At 35.5% G+C, this 12,681-nt stretch overlaps 1 protein-coding gene across 1 annotated transcript in view; it reads right to left on the bottom strand.

Moving 5' to 3' along the window:
* Nucleotides 1-8,758, bottom strand: part of LOC124362441 (histone-lysine N-methyltransferase PRDM16-like) — a 196,960-nt gene extending 188,202 nt beyond the window's left edge. The window contains exon 1 of the mRNA XM_046816949.1: nucleotides 8,611-8,758. Within this exon, the coding sequence (XP_046672905.1) occupies nucleotides 8,611-8,647 (37 nt within the window). The 5' untranslated portion in view covers nucleotides 8,648-8,758. The remainder of the gene's footprint in view (nucleotides 1-8,610) is intronic.
* Nucleotides 8,759-12,681: the final 3,923 nt, after the last annotated feature.

Here is a 12,681-nt window from a genome sequence, read left to right as displayed (position 1 = left end):
AAGACTATATAGAAATTGTGATAGTATTGAAAAAGATAGTATGTTTTATTAGATTTTAAAATATTTTCCTATATACCTGTTTACAACAAACTATAGAATAGCGTAAAATCGTGATCTCCTAACGGTCAAGATAAATAGTAAAGATAACTAAAGAGCAATAATATTTTAGAGATGCGAATGGATTGTGTTGTTATGAAACCTTCTATGACTCCACAACTTTTATCATTTATCAAGTATATGAAATTTATGTAATGACAATTGATTTTCTTTCTTTTTTTGTCTAAACAATGGTTATTTTTATTAATATTTAAGATGTAACAATTTTGACAAGCCTATTTCCACAAATTATATTAAACAATCATCGTCAAAATGATATTGAACGCACGATATGGACTACATAGAAAACTTTACTTTGATGAAGCCCGAACGTAAAATAAAATTCCGCACTAATACTTCCAAACATTTTCTTTTGGAATTTAATTTTATTTTTCTCTGTTTCATTTAAACAGTTTCTTTTGTAGTTATAAAATGTGTTTTTGGTCAAATGTAGTAAAGTTGTTTTCAAATAGAGCATTTACTAATTTTATTTCATCAAAAGACTGAATAACCTTTAGATCCTTTATCGTCCGAATAAAATTATCTTATACAAACGTGTAATTGGTTTGCGAAATACATGCCCTCCTTAGCCAACGAAAACTGAGATAATTGCAAGGAATAGAATGAAAATTTGCTGACTATTTTTTGAAAGTATTTCTTTAATCAAAATATTTCTCAGTCGAAAGTGAATATAAAATTTGAACTCCGCCGTTTTCATAGAAAACGCCTGTTTAAAAAAATGTAACACGAATTTTACAACCGAAATTTGATTAAGCAAATTTTCACTTTAGATTACTCAAATTTTCTATTTACAGAACATGTTTTTGTAAATAGTGTAATGTTATTTCCATAACTTGAAATATGAAAACATTGACATATTGAGTAAGTACATTGTATAATCCAAGAACACATGTGGAGGTAAACCAAATTTCAGCTTGCTACGAGTATTTAGGGCCAGATGCTACGAGGGCTGGTGGAGGATGTGGTATGCAAAAGTGGGAAGAGTTTTAAAAGGCCGGATGAGTGTCCGGAAGAGAGACAGGTTCTTGGACAGGCAGGCATTCTTCGTACAGGGATGTCCTGTGAAAGAAAGACCATTCATCTGGAGGTATCTGATCACGCCGTCTTCAGATCCTCTCTTCTGGTGTCAGACCCTTACTGCCCCACTGTCTGCTCCACCGACACCCGGTTAAGGATGTGTTAAGGACCTTGGTGCTGATATATATCATATATTAGCTCTCCTTGAAAAATTCAAAAAAATCCTTTTGATACGATGTAAATATTTTAATCGCATCATTAAAAAACTTAACAAATTTTTAATTGCGTTTTGTGTATTAGTGTGTCATTAAATATTAAATTTATACTATAATAAATTAAGATTTCTGTATTATTCGCTGGCGGGTTTAGGATTACCCAATTTCCCAAACGTTACGTTAATAAAAAAAAATAGAACAACACTTTTTGTAAAAGTTATAATTAAGTATACTGAGACACATTGATAACCATTTATTGGGTAAGTCCTCATTAAGTTAATAACACGCGAACCCTACGGTACTGTTACGATATGTGCAGTGCATGTTCTACAAGGTCCGTAATTCACTGCAACCAAACAATATTTAGTATTTCACTAAGACCACCCACATAAACCGATTAACAAACAACATTTAGTGTAATTTGAGAGGTTTTTATTCATTTAAATGTTTAGGGTGATTTTACTGTATGTATGGTCTACCTATTTTCTTCAATACAATAGTCTGTGCATACCTAGTCTGTGCTAGAGCTTAATTAATTGTTGTATACAAAGTTAACGTCATCGTCTTATATTGATAACCTTTTTGTAATTATTTAAGGAGAGACCGACCTCCTCTTAAACATTATTCTGCCCATCCTCATGGGCCACTGGCCTGAGGATCTTATCAAACAGAATAAGGGAGAGACTCCGGTACAGTGTAAATGGTACTGATGAACAGTGCTAAAGTCACAGACAGGATTTGAACCTGCGTTATCTCAAACTCAGATCCAAAGTCTGACGTCTTAGACCGCTCAACCATCAGCACTCCCAGCTCTGCATCAATTTGTCTACGAAATTCTAACAATAGAATAAGTTTTCCTTTATTATGTGGAAAATTGCTTAGTAATATGTATTAAGCAGAAAAACACATCATTTTATTAGCATCAAATTCAAAAAGGTTCTGAAGGAATACCCTCTAATCCCTCGCTATTTGATGGTTGATATTCCTTATTCCATCAAGCCACACGTGGTCATACAAAACATTTCCTGGATACTTCCATGGTTGCGTTAACCGTCTAGTTAAACTACAAAGAGTGTCTGTAGCAACCACGGGTTGGTTGAAATAGTTCTTTAATAGGAATCCGTAACCTTGTTACTTAATTTAATAATAAAAGTACATGTTTTTAAGCGTAGAAAGTAGACTATTAAATTCTAATTCTACAATATTTATTTTTTTTATTGTGAGGTAACAACTCTATGGCCGGATGTTACTATTCACATTGCACTTTTTCGACTTACAATATCTTAGTATTACGTTAAGAGATCTGGTAACAAAACTCAGATAGATAATTTTACTGGTGACTGACATCCGAAATCTCTTAAGGAATTCCGAGTAACAGCTATATTTAAAAAATGTTCTCACAAAGTAATTCATAGACTGTTTATATTCTTCGTACTCGAATGTTTTTACAAGGAAATATTTAGACGAAGAAATGCAACAAATATGCAACTACGACAGACCGCGCTGCGGCGCCATACTGTCTGAAACACCAACAGACATTCATAACAGTAAGTGATGTAACATTCACAGCATTGTAGTATTAGGTGTATGCTAAACATCCTACATTTTATTTTTATTTTATTTTCACTTAATTATCTGAAACTATTTCGCACATAACTTTAGGCTAGGCTAAGATGATTATTTAGCGTTTAAAAGTACCATGCCCATACCGGGGTTCGAACCCCCTCTGAATCATAAGTTGATGATATATCCACTCATCTACGAGGAAAAACAAATGATAGATAACTAGTGCATATGTTACTTCATATGAAAATGAACAGTTATTTTGTAAACCTGTTGTTTTTCTAAGAAAAGCCTCCTAAATAACTTAATTATAAATGGTTTACATTATATTCAATGATAAAGTTTAGATTTTTTTCTAGAAATTTATTATCCTAAAATTTTTTGTTAGAGAATAAAACCCCCAATGAGGCTCTTAACGTGTATTTTGCAAGAACAACTAGTTGGCTATTTAAAGCATCACACTTGCCCTTATTGCAAGGATGATATATTAAAATTATAAATATAAACTCTGTCCTTATTAGTTTTAGCCAGTATGCCCTTAATCAGAAATATATTTTGTGGCAGTTAGAAACTGTAGTTAAAAGTTAGCACTACATGTAGTCTTACTTTTTGTTTTCCTCACAATTTCTGACAACGGTTTCACTGTTTACACTAATTAATTTTGAAATTAAAGCTCACTTTATTATAAAATCTACTTATATGCGGGTGGTTAAATAACCTTAATTTTTAAAATTCCCAAATCATGCCTGCTGTTTTTACACAATTTATTTAATTTCGTCATTGTTCAGTGAAGATAACTAGAACACCATTATAGCTAGTAATCATAGAAAGGTTAATTTCCATAAAATACCAAAAATGGAACATTGGCGTTACTGGTTTTACTTTTTACATTATTTCAAAAGACATTAAAAGTTTTTTTTTTATTAAATGAAAGTAAAATCACATTTTCGTTATTAATAACCGTATCGTTTATATGATTTATAACAAGCATTTTCCAATACGACTAGTACAGTGTTTATGAAACTGAACCAGAATGAGATGTCCTAATGATTCATTTATATGGAAACCGCCACATTTTGTTCTGTCATTGATTTTAAAAGAAAGTTAAAGAATATTTATAAAGAATTAAGTTTACGGGGTTCTTGGTTCATTTCTTACAAATCATTTCATTATATAAATTAATATTTTAAGAATCCCTGAATCTCTTTTCCAACAAATTAAGGGTATTAGAAAGAACTGCTGATTCTTTAAATGTGCATGTCTACTTAAACAAATACATCAACGTGTAGTTATTAACTGAGAAGCGTACTTGCTTTACCTGTAATGTATATAGTACTTTTATCACGTAAGGGTATGAATGTTTTCTCTGGATATTTAAAAGCGCGAACACATGTACACCCCCGGCCACCCCCCCCCTATCAACAAGTTCCATCCGCCCCTCCTACCACATCACTGGTGATTAACAAAGCACTCAGAAACAATGATCGGCGAGCAGGAAGTTATCCGTTTATCGGTCTGTTTGTTTGTGACTCGTGGAGAGCTAACGGTAACCATCCCCGTCCCCGTCTTTGCCCTTTCATCCCCTTCACTGGAGCATTGTACTCCAGAGCCAAGTAACCGCACTCTTACCGAGGTCTTGCACGTGGATTTCTTTGTTTCTTCGGTTCTCGGTTACTAGCACCCTTGACTGTTGGGCGATACTCGACAACAACGCTTGTCTCTAGTGGGAACAGTAACGGCGAGGATGTCCTTCTGCGGACTGAGACTTCAGAGTCAACTATTGGGGATTGTTCCGAAGACAATTACTAGAGAGAGAACAGTTACTGGTTCTGGGAGGTCATTTGGGAGAGACTTATTTCCCAAACTGTATATAATTCTGACCCGATTTTGATTTATTTGTCATCTTTCTTCAGTGCGATATCACTTAACAAATTTTAATTTTAAACAATACATTCTTTTTTTCATATTTAATGTTTTTAACTGTTCTCTTTATGTGCAAGTGGGGACAAGCTTCTAAGATTTATATTGTATATTAGATGTTACCCATGGCTTCACAAACAATATCAAAATTGAAGTCCTTATAATGCTGAGTAAAATAATTTACGCTGTAATATGATGAAGTCCTTTGAATTTTTGAAATGCAAGTAGGCATATATCAGGTACATATTATTTCAGTGTTCGTGCTTAAGAGTATAGGAGCTTTATCTCACTCGTATATCATGTTTTGCACTTTAAGAGTATTTTTGGGTTGCATTAGTTATATTTCCAAAGCCACAAATAAGTCTGCCTTGTTGCCCCGATAAAAATTAATACATAGGCCTCGGAAACCTGTTTCGGTCAAAAAGCGTTTACTTCACTCCTTATCATGTACATTCGGTCTAAGATATTTCCAGTGCCATGGTATAGTGTTCCTTGTTGTACCAATGAAGAAAAAATATGTACATAGGTAGGTCAGAGAAGACTACATCGGTGAAAAGGTATTTAGGCTACTTCCGACCGCATAAATCACTTATCTATTGCCGGCTCTTGTAATTTACTTACGATCTAAGGTATTTCCAGTACCATCGTTGAGTTTTCATAGTTGTCCGGATGAAAAAATATGCATACATACATAGGAATGTAAAACATATTCAGATCTAGGAGAATATCCTACCTACTTTCTGTCTAAATCTGGTATAAGAGGGATGTCCTTACAAGTTCATGTCATGTTTCAAGGAAGCTTACCAGTTTGGAGTACTGTACGTGAAAATATTTACAGCTTTGTTCATTAAGGTTGGTTTTATAACTGGGTTTAAATAATATTACAATACATTACATGTTTTAAATGCCTAACTGCCGCAATTTGGAGTAAAAGTTAGATACGACTTTTGTATCTGCTATCTGCACTACACAGCTGATCAAGCACTGTACAATAATTAATGTTTTATAAAATTTAAATGTAAAAATGATGTTTCAGAATATTTGTATAACTGAAAATGTCAACAGCTGTTTAGTGTAAATTAAATTTGGATTATGAAACATAAATACCACAATAATTGAAACAATTATTGTTTCAGAATTCCAAAATATTCCAGAAAACTTTTCTCTTCTTATGAACCTTCGTTGTATTTCAATAACTATAAAAAAATAATAAGCAGAATTGGTTCAGCCGTTCTCGATATTAGCGTTCAGAAACACATTTTGAAGTTCATTATTTATTTATAAGAAGTCTTACAAAATAGAAACGTGTATATATTATATTTGCTAAAAAAGAATTTTCATAATCAATTTTATGTGGAATACTAGAATACTTTCTTAACTATGCAGGGTCGAGAGGAAAAGAGGAACGCTCGTATAATTATACAAACTAGTTTGTCGTGAAATCGATATAATATATCGGTCATCCGTTCGAGACACACTGTACTGTGTTATGAGCATGTAAAGAAGATATAGTGCCAGTGTGTGTATAAGCGTACTTTTGGGGGTGTTTTTCACATTTACTGTACAATTACTCAATATATTGCACCACACCATATTTCGCGTAACAGGCTTCGCTAATATTGCAAGTCTATAGCTAATTTCATTCACACACAGTTAGACTACATGAGTTCCTATGTCTCAGGTTTACATTTCATATGGTATCAGTTCTAAGGTTAACATTTCATATGTTTTTGAGTGTTCTCCGTTTGTTTACACACTGATTTATTGTACGATTCTCGCTAACATACACTGTCATCACCGTTACCCATGACCAATTTAAAATCTTTCGATAACTCCTCAACTTAATTCCATGTCATGCTCACTCATCGAACCCGATGGTGTCTATTTATAAATTAGGCAGATTAGAAATAAATATAACAATTTTCAATTTTGCATGTCAGTTTTTCGAGATACCATGCGGACAGACAGGCAAACAGAAAGAGCAACTATTTTAGCCCCTAGAATGATAGACTTCGCTAACGCTCATTCAATTACTAACATCTTCAATAGGGTTTAAAAAGGTACACATGTTGTACATGAGAACTTGGGTAATATACAAGTATCAAGTTTGAGTAATAAAATCACAATACATGTTCAAACACATTAGTAATAAACCTATTTAATTCCTCATTTTTATGTAAAAGTTTTAATTAAGAATACTACAATATAATACCATTACCTATTGAGTTAATTCTTAGTATAAATGTGACTTTTATGAGTTAGCATATGTAAGTATGATTAATTAAAATAGTATTTAATTTTTGAATACAAGACTCATAAAAGTAGGGGTTTTGGTAATAGTACAACACTTTTTAATTGCCATGAATTTGGATTTTCTTTGATATGACGTTTTTGTCTTCTTTCTGAGATATAAAAAACATATAACTAAATAATCAAATACAGATACAGTAAAGGATGTTTCGCCAACCAGTCCAACAAAGTAACTTTATCACATGTGTTGTTACTATACCACATGATCAAATGTCATAAGATTGTATTCAATTTGCGTACAAATTTGTTAATTCTGCAATTTTCTCGTTGTCAGATTACCTAAGACCAACTAAAATGTTAGAATTTGATATTTACCTTTAATTTTTACCTTTTGACCCTAAAATCAATACCTTTCTTTGAAGAGTTATCTCATGGCCTTGTCGGATCTTTAATAAATTTAATTATTTCTTTTAAATCAGAGCTTACGCATTTTAGAGTAAAAATAATCAAATTATATTTTGTAATATAGATTTTCAGAAGAGTACTTCTCAATACTAAGTTAAATTATAAATATTTTCTCAAACTGGTATTAAAAAGTAATTTTTCAGTGGAGTTTTTTAAACTCTGAGTACATACTTATTTGTCTGTTACTATGAATAAAATAGTTTTATTGCTTTAATAGTTGTAAATGCTTATGCACATGTTACTAACTCTTAACGCGCGACTTCGCCCATTGCGATTTGGTAGAGAAAACTGATACATAGGCCTACTTGTTGAGTATTACATTGAGTAAGGCAGCCTACTAAGTAATAATATTGTACAACATTTCTAAACTCTTCCACAGTAGGCTACTTGACGTGTATACTTAATGTTTTATTTCAACCTATAATTGAGTAAGTTTTTTAGATAAATTTTATAATTTATTTCCAATTTCGTGTATATTATGAATTAAATATCATAAGTTTTAAACCTAGGCCTCAATTATATTTGGATAATTTAATCGGTATTATGTTAAATGTTTAAAACTAGAGCAGACCTGGTGCAAATAATATTATAATTCACTTTTTATAGTCTTAAATTTGTTTAAATTAAATATACACATTCTCCACCTGAAAAGATTGGTGCTATAAAAATATAAAAAGGGTACAATCCTAACAGATCAAACTGTTTGATTCTCTGTATTTGTGTATTTTTTCAAAATACCAATATCCTCTTTAACGGAAGGTTGATAGCATAATTGTTTTAAGTACTACAACAGGTTGTGTTATGAAGAATTAACAAATTTTTAATTAAAATATGTTTAAAATTTAACACTGATAAAATTCTATGTATTAAACCAATTATAAGTATTAAACCGATGGTAAATTGGCACAACTCAAAATAATTGTGCGATACTACTGCGAATTGACAGAATAATTGGCAGTAGAAGTGATTCAAACGGAGGTATGGAAGTTGGCAACTTTACAAAGTTTCCCCAACGTTAACAACGTGCCGAAAAGTTGGCAAAAGGCCAGGAGAGGCGGCTTACCTTGGGCAAAACGACGGGCGACGGGTTTGGACCTCATCCCAGTGAGCGCGCATGTACGCGGCGAGAGAGTGTAGAGGAGTGGACACTAACAAAGGCGACACAATAGCTAGCCGGCTCGCGACTAAATGACTCGGGGATTAATGATTTCTCCGCGCGCTAAGGCAGGTGAGGCGACACCCCCGCCCGCGCCCCCGCCACCACGTCCAGAGTCTCCACAGCTACCACTCTTCCTCTGAGGTTAGCTCTGACACTGACCACGCCCCCGAACTGTCTGTCACCGTCCTCGGATTCCTCTACGATTCAACGGCTCGATAGTGTTGACGCCTAATAAATCTCTTATCTTGCATCCAATGATGGGCTATGACTTAAGCACCCGCTATGCCTCATTTATCTCCCTGTATTGATTGTCTGTTCTCGTCTTGCCTGGCGGTTTTTAGTATGCCGACTCAATGATATCAGCTGCACGCCTCGGTATGATCCTCCAAACGATCCTAATTATCCGCTGGTTGGTATTCACGACCGATAACTTTACTGTCTTTGTTCGAGCTTTTGGTTTCATTGTTCTTTGCCGTCGTTCCTCATTGATTTCCTTGCGTTTGCTCGTTTTGAGCTGTCACAGAACACAAAATAACTTTTATATGCTATTTGAAAAACATATTACGACTAACTGACAAACAGCAAAATACTTCCTTTATATATTATAACAGGAAGATAAAGGGAATGTAGTAGATGAAATGATATGATGTTCAGAACTGCACAAGGACGTAGCCAGCGAGGAGAAACAAGGGGTCCGGAACCCCCCCATTTCAATTTTTTCAATTACTTTTATGGTAAACGAGTAAATAATTCAGTATTGCTGACATTTACTGATGAAAGATCATTCTCAACAAAGAAACGGGTCAAGAACCTTTTAAGGAACAAAATGGAGTCTTACTCTCTGTCCACTACGGGAAAATATAAGTTTCCTGGAACTCCCCCCCCCCAGTTTTTTTCTGGCTGCAAGTATTACTCGACGTATATTCGATATCAGCTTGAGCTACAAATCATACAGTGTGTGCAGTTCCATCATCTAAAATGTTTCTATTTTTAGTTATTCCTTTCTTCTGCTGTGTTCCTATCCCTTATGCTGCCCAATTTTACTGATAGCACGAAAAAAGGTTTTGTTCTAATTGTTTTACTTTATAAACATTTAAAGGAAATGTACAACACAAAAGATAAAGCACAATATAAATAATGCATTAACGGATTTTACAAACATTGTAGAATAATGCACTCACTAAACTATTCAGAGTATTTGGTATTCACTTTCCATATCATAAACAGTTCTAAACTATTGAAAGTTATAATGCGTCAAGTAAGTCTTGTAGCTCGAATCCAGGCAACAATGGTTTAAAGCCCCGTTTACACTGCCCGAGCATTCGTCGCAAACAGGAGTGACGAACGATCATTCGTTCGAGGCTCAAGGCAGTGTAAAACAGTTTCGGCGAGCCGAGCAAGGTCGAATTCGAATGCTCGTTCGTGCTCGAGCCTGATCCGCCCGATGTCGGTTTTCCGGCGAATCATCAAAGGGATGCTCGTTCGCCGCTCGCTCAGTGTAAACACCTCGGGTTTCTTCGAACAGCGTTTCACCGAATTCTGTTCTTGCCTACTGGCTGTCGAGTTCACATGTCTCCCATTTCGAGTGTGGAATTCCTTCTTTAGTTTATTCTGTATAGTAATTTTTCGTGAAAGCAGCATGGAGTGGGGAGAATGAAAAGTGCCTCCTTTTAGTTTCTCTTTATGAGGGGCACCCAGAGCTGTGGCAGCCGAACCACAAGCTGTACTTCAACAAAATTTAAAAAAATGACGCTTGGGAAGCTATAGCGACGCAGTTGGAGACGACATCCGGACACCGTTCAAAAGCAAAATAACCTCCTTGTTGGCTTCCTTCAGGAGGGAGAAGAACAAGGAAGAAACTTCAAAAGGGACTGGAAAAGGTAAGTCAGCCTTTCTTCTAGCAAATTTATAGCAATCAGAATGCTATCATGCGTAATCGTTTTGCCACGATACGGCTCCATTTATCATTGAAGTATGTTGCAAAGGCCTCGCGGATATCTTTAGCAGTAGAATTTGATCTTCTGGGTACTTTTTTCAAACCAAGAAGGGATGCCGGAGCCACCTCATTTCTCCAGGTACCAGGTGTAACCTCTCCATTTTCCTCGGTATCCAAAGCACCCACTGGGCAATATAGACGTGACGAACTTGCACTTCTACGTAGAAAATTGTGGAGGTAAACGCAGGCCATTACAACCCACTTGGCGTTCTGAGTTTCCAAAAGCAAAGGTTTCCTTAGCACACGAAAACACAGAAGCTAAAATGCCAAAAGCATTCTCTACCACCCTTCTGGCCCGGCTCAATCGGTAATTGTAAATTCTTTCTGGGGACCCTTGTGGATGATAACCAGAGTACGGTTTCATCAAAACTGTCACTCAATGCAAAAAGCATCGTCCCCCAAAATGAACGTACGGGCTGGGGATACTCGAATTTGGCAGTGGAGATGGTGGGGGAAGTTTCAAGTTGCCCTTTTCAATATTGTCGTACAACTGAGAATTTTTGAAAACTCCACCATCTGAAATCCTGCCTTGACATCCAACGTCCACAAACATGAAGTTATAATCAGCGTCGACAAGCGTAAATAATACAAAACTGAAAAAGGACATGTAGTTGAAGTATTCGCTCCCGCTTTTGGGCGGACATTGTATTGCTACATGCTTTCCGTCAATGGCTCCAACAGCATGGGGAAGTCCCACTTCTTCTTCAAATTTCTTGGATTCGCATAGCCACTGTTCTTCATTTTCGGGCATCTGAAATGAACAATATTTCTTATTACGTATACCCATAGCGTCAAAATTAAATTATATACCTACACACTATTAAATAACTACAATTAAATTTTTATAGCGGAACCAATAGTTTTTGTAATAAAACCCTCAAGTATTTTAGTTAATTTGCTAATTCATTTCTTCATTTTTAAGGTTGAGCTCATTCAGGAAGAGGACGACAATACAAGTGAATCTGCTTCCCAAATTACTCAAACCCTCCCTCATCAGCAATCTCAAGAGATACGATCGGCTTCCAGTCAAACGGCACTGGGTTTTGCAAAGCCTACTCCAATGAAGCGCAAAAGAACGCCAGCCTCTCCACGGTCTCAAGTTGACGAGGTGGTCGGCATACTGCATAATGCTGTGAGGTGTGATGCTTGTGATGTGTATGGTGAGCATGTTGAAATGAAATGAAATGAAATGAAAAATGACTTTATTAAAACATATTCAATTGGCGAGGTTAGGACTATTAAGTCCTCTCTTACACCTAACCACAAATTAATAAACTCTACTATTACTGTAAAACAAGAGCCACAATACAGTTTAAAATTACTATTTTACAATCAAAAATTTTAATCTCTATTGCGATGAAATTAAAATCTTACTCCAAGAGGACACAAGCGTTTGTCCAGCACCACGTCAACAACATTCTTTTTCGAAGCCGACATGGGCCGCTATGACGAACTTCCTCATCAAAATCGCCGGTTTATCTCATCAGTTTCGCCGAATTATTCAGCCTCTCCGTCCCCTGCTACTACGTTTTCGTCAGCGAATTTCTGGCCCACCTTCTCCGGCTATTTTACTACATCCACAACAGAACTACACCAGAGTACAGTGGGGACTCTACTTCACCTCTGTCCTCTCTTCCTACATACCACCATCTAGAACCTCAACCCCCCCACCACAGACCATTCACATCAATCAAGCAGTGATGATGCAGATCCGCTCGCCTCCGTATTTGCCTCGGATCCTGGAACTGGGGTACCCTCAGAAGCAGGAACATTCTTTTCCTCGTTCTGTTAAAATATTCACACGTTTGCACTTTATTCAATAGTTCGTTCAACGTTTTTCATGTACTTATTCCAAATATATATATTTCCAAAAATAAAATTATATTATACATTTTTGTTCTTACCTTGACATACTCCTGTAGTGCTTCTACGATGGCCCGACAGACTTCAGGAACAAGTAAAGAAATTGTAGGCTTTGA

The sequence above is a fragment of the Homalodisca vitripennis genome, chromosome 5, assembly GCF_021130785.1.
Source record: "Homalodisca vitripennis isolate AUS2020 chromosome 5, UT_GWSS_2.1, whole genome shotgun sequence".
Classification (NCBI taxonomy): domain Eukaryota; kingdom Metazoa; phylum Arthropoda; class Insecta; order Hemiptera; family Cicadellidae; genus Homalodisca; species Homalodisca vitripennis.
This window is presented reverse-complemented; position numbering and strand designations above follow the sequence as displayed.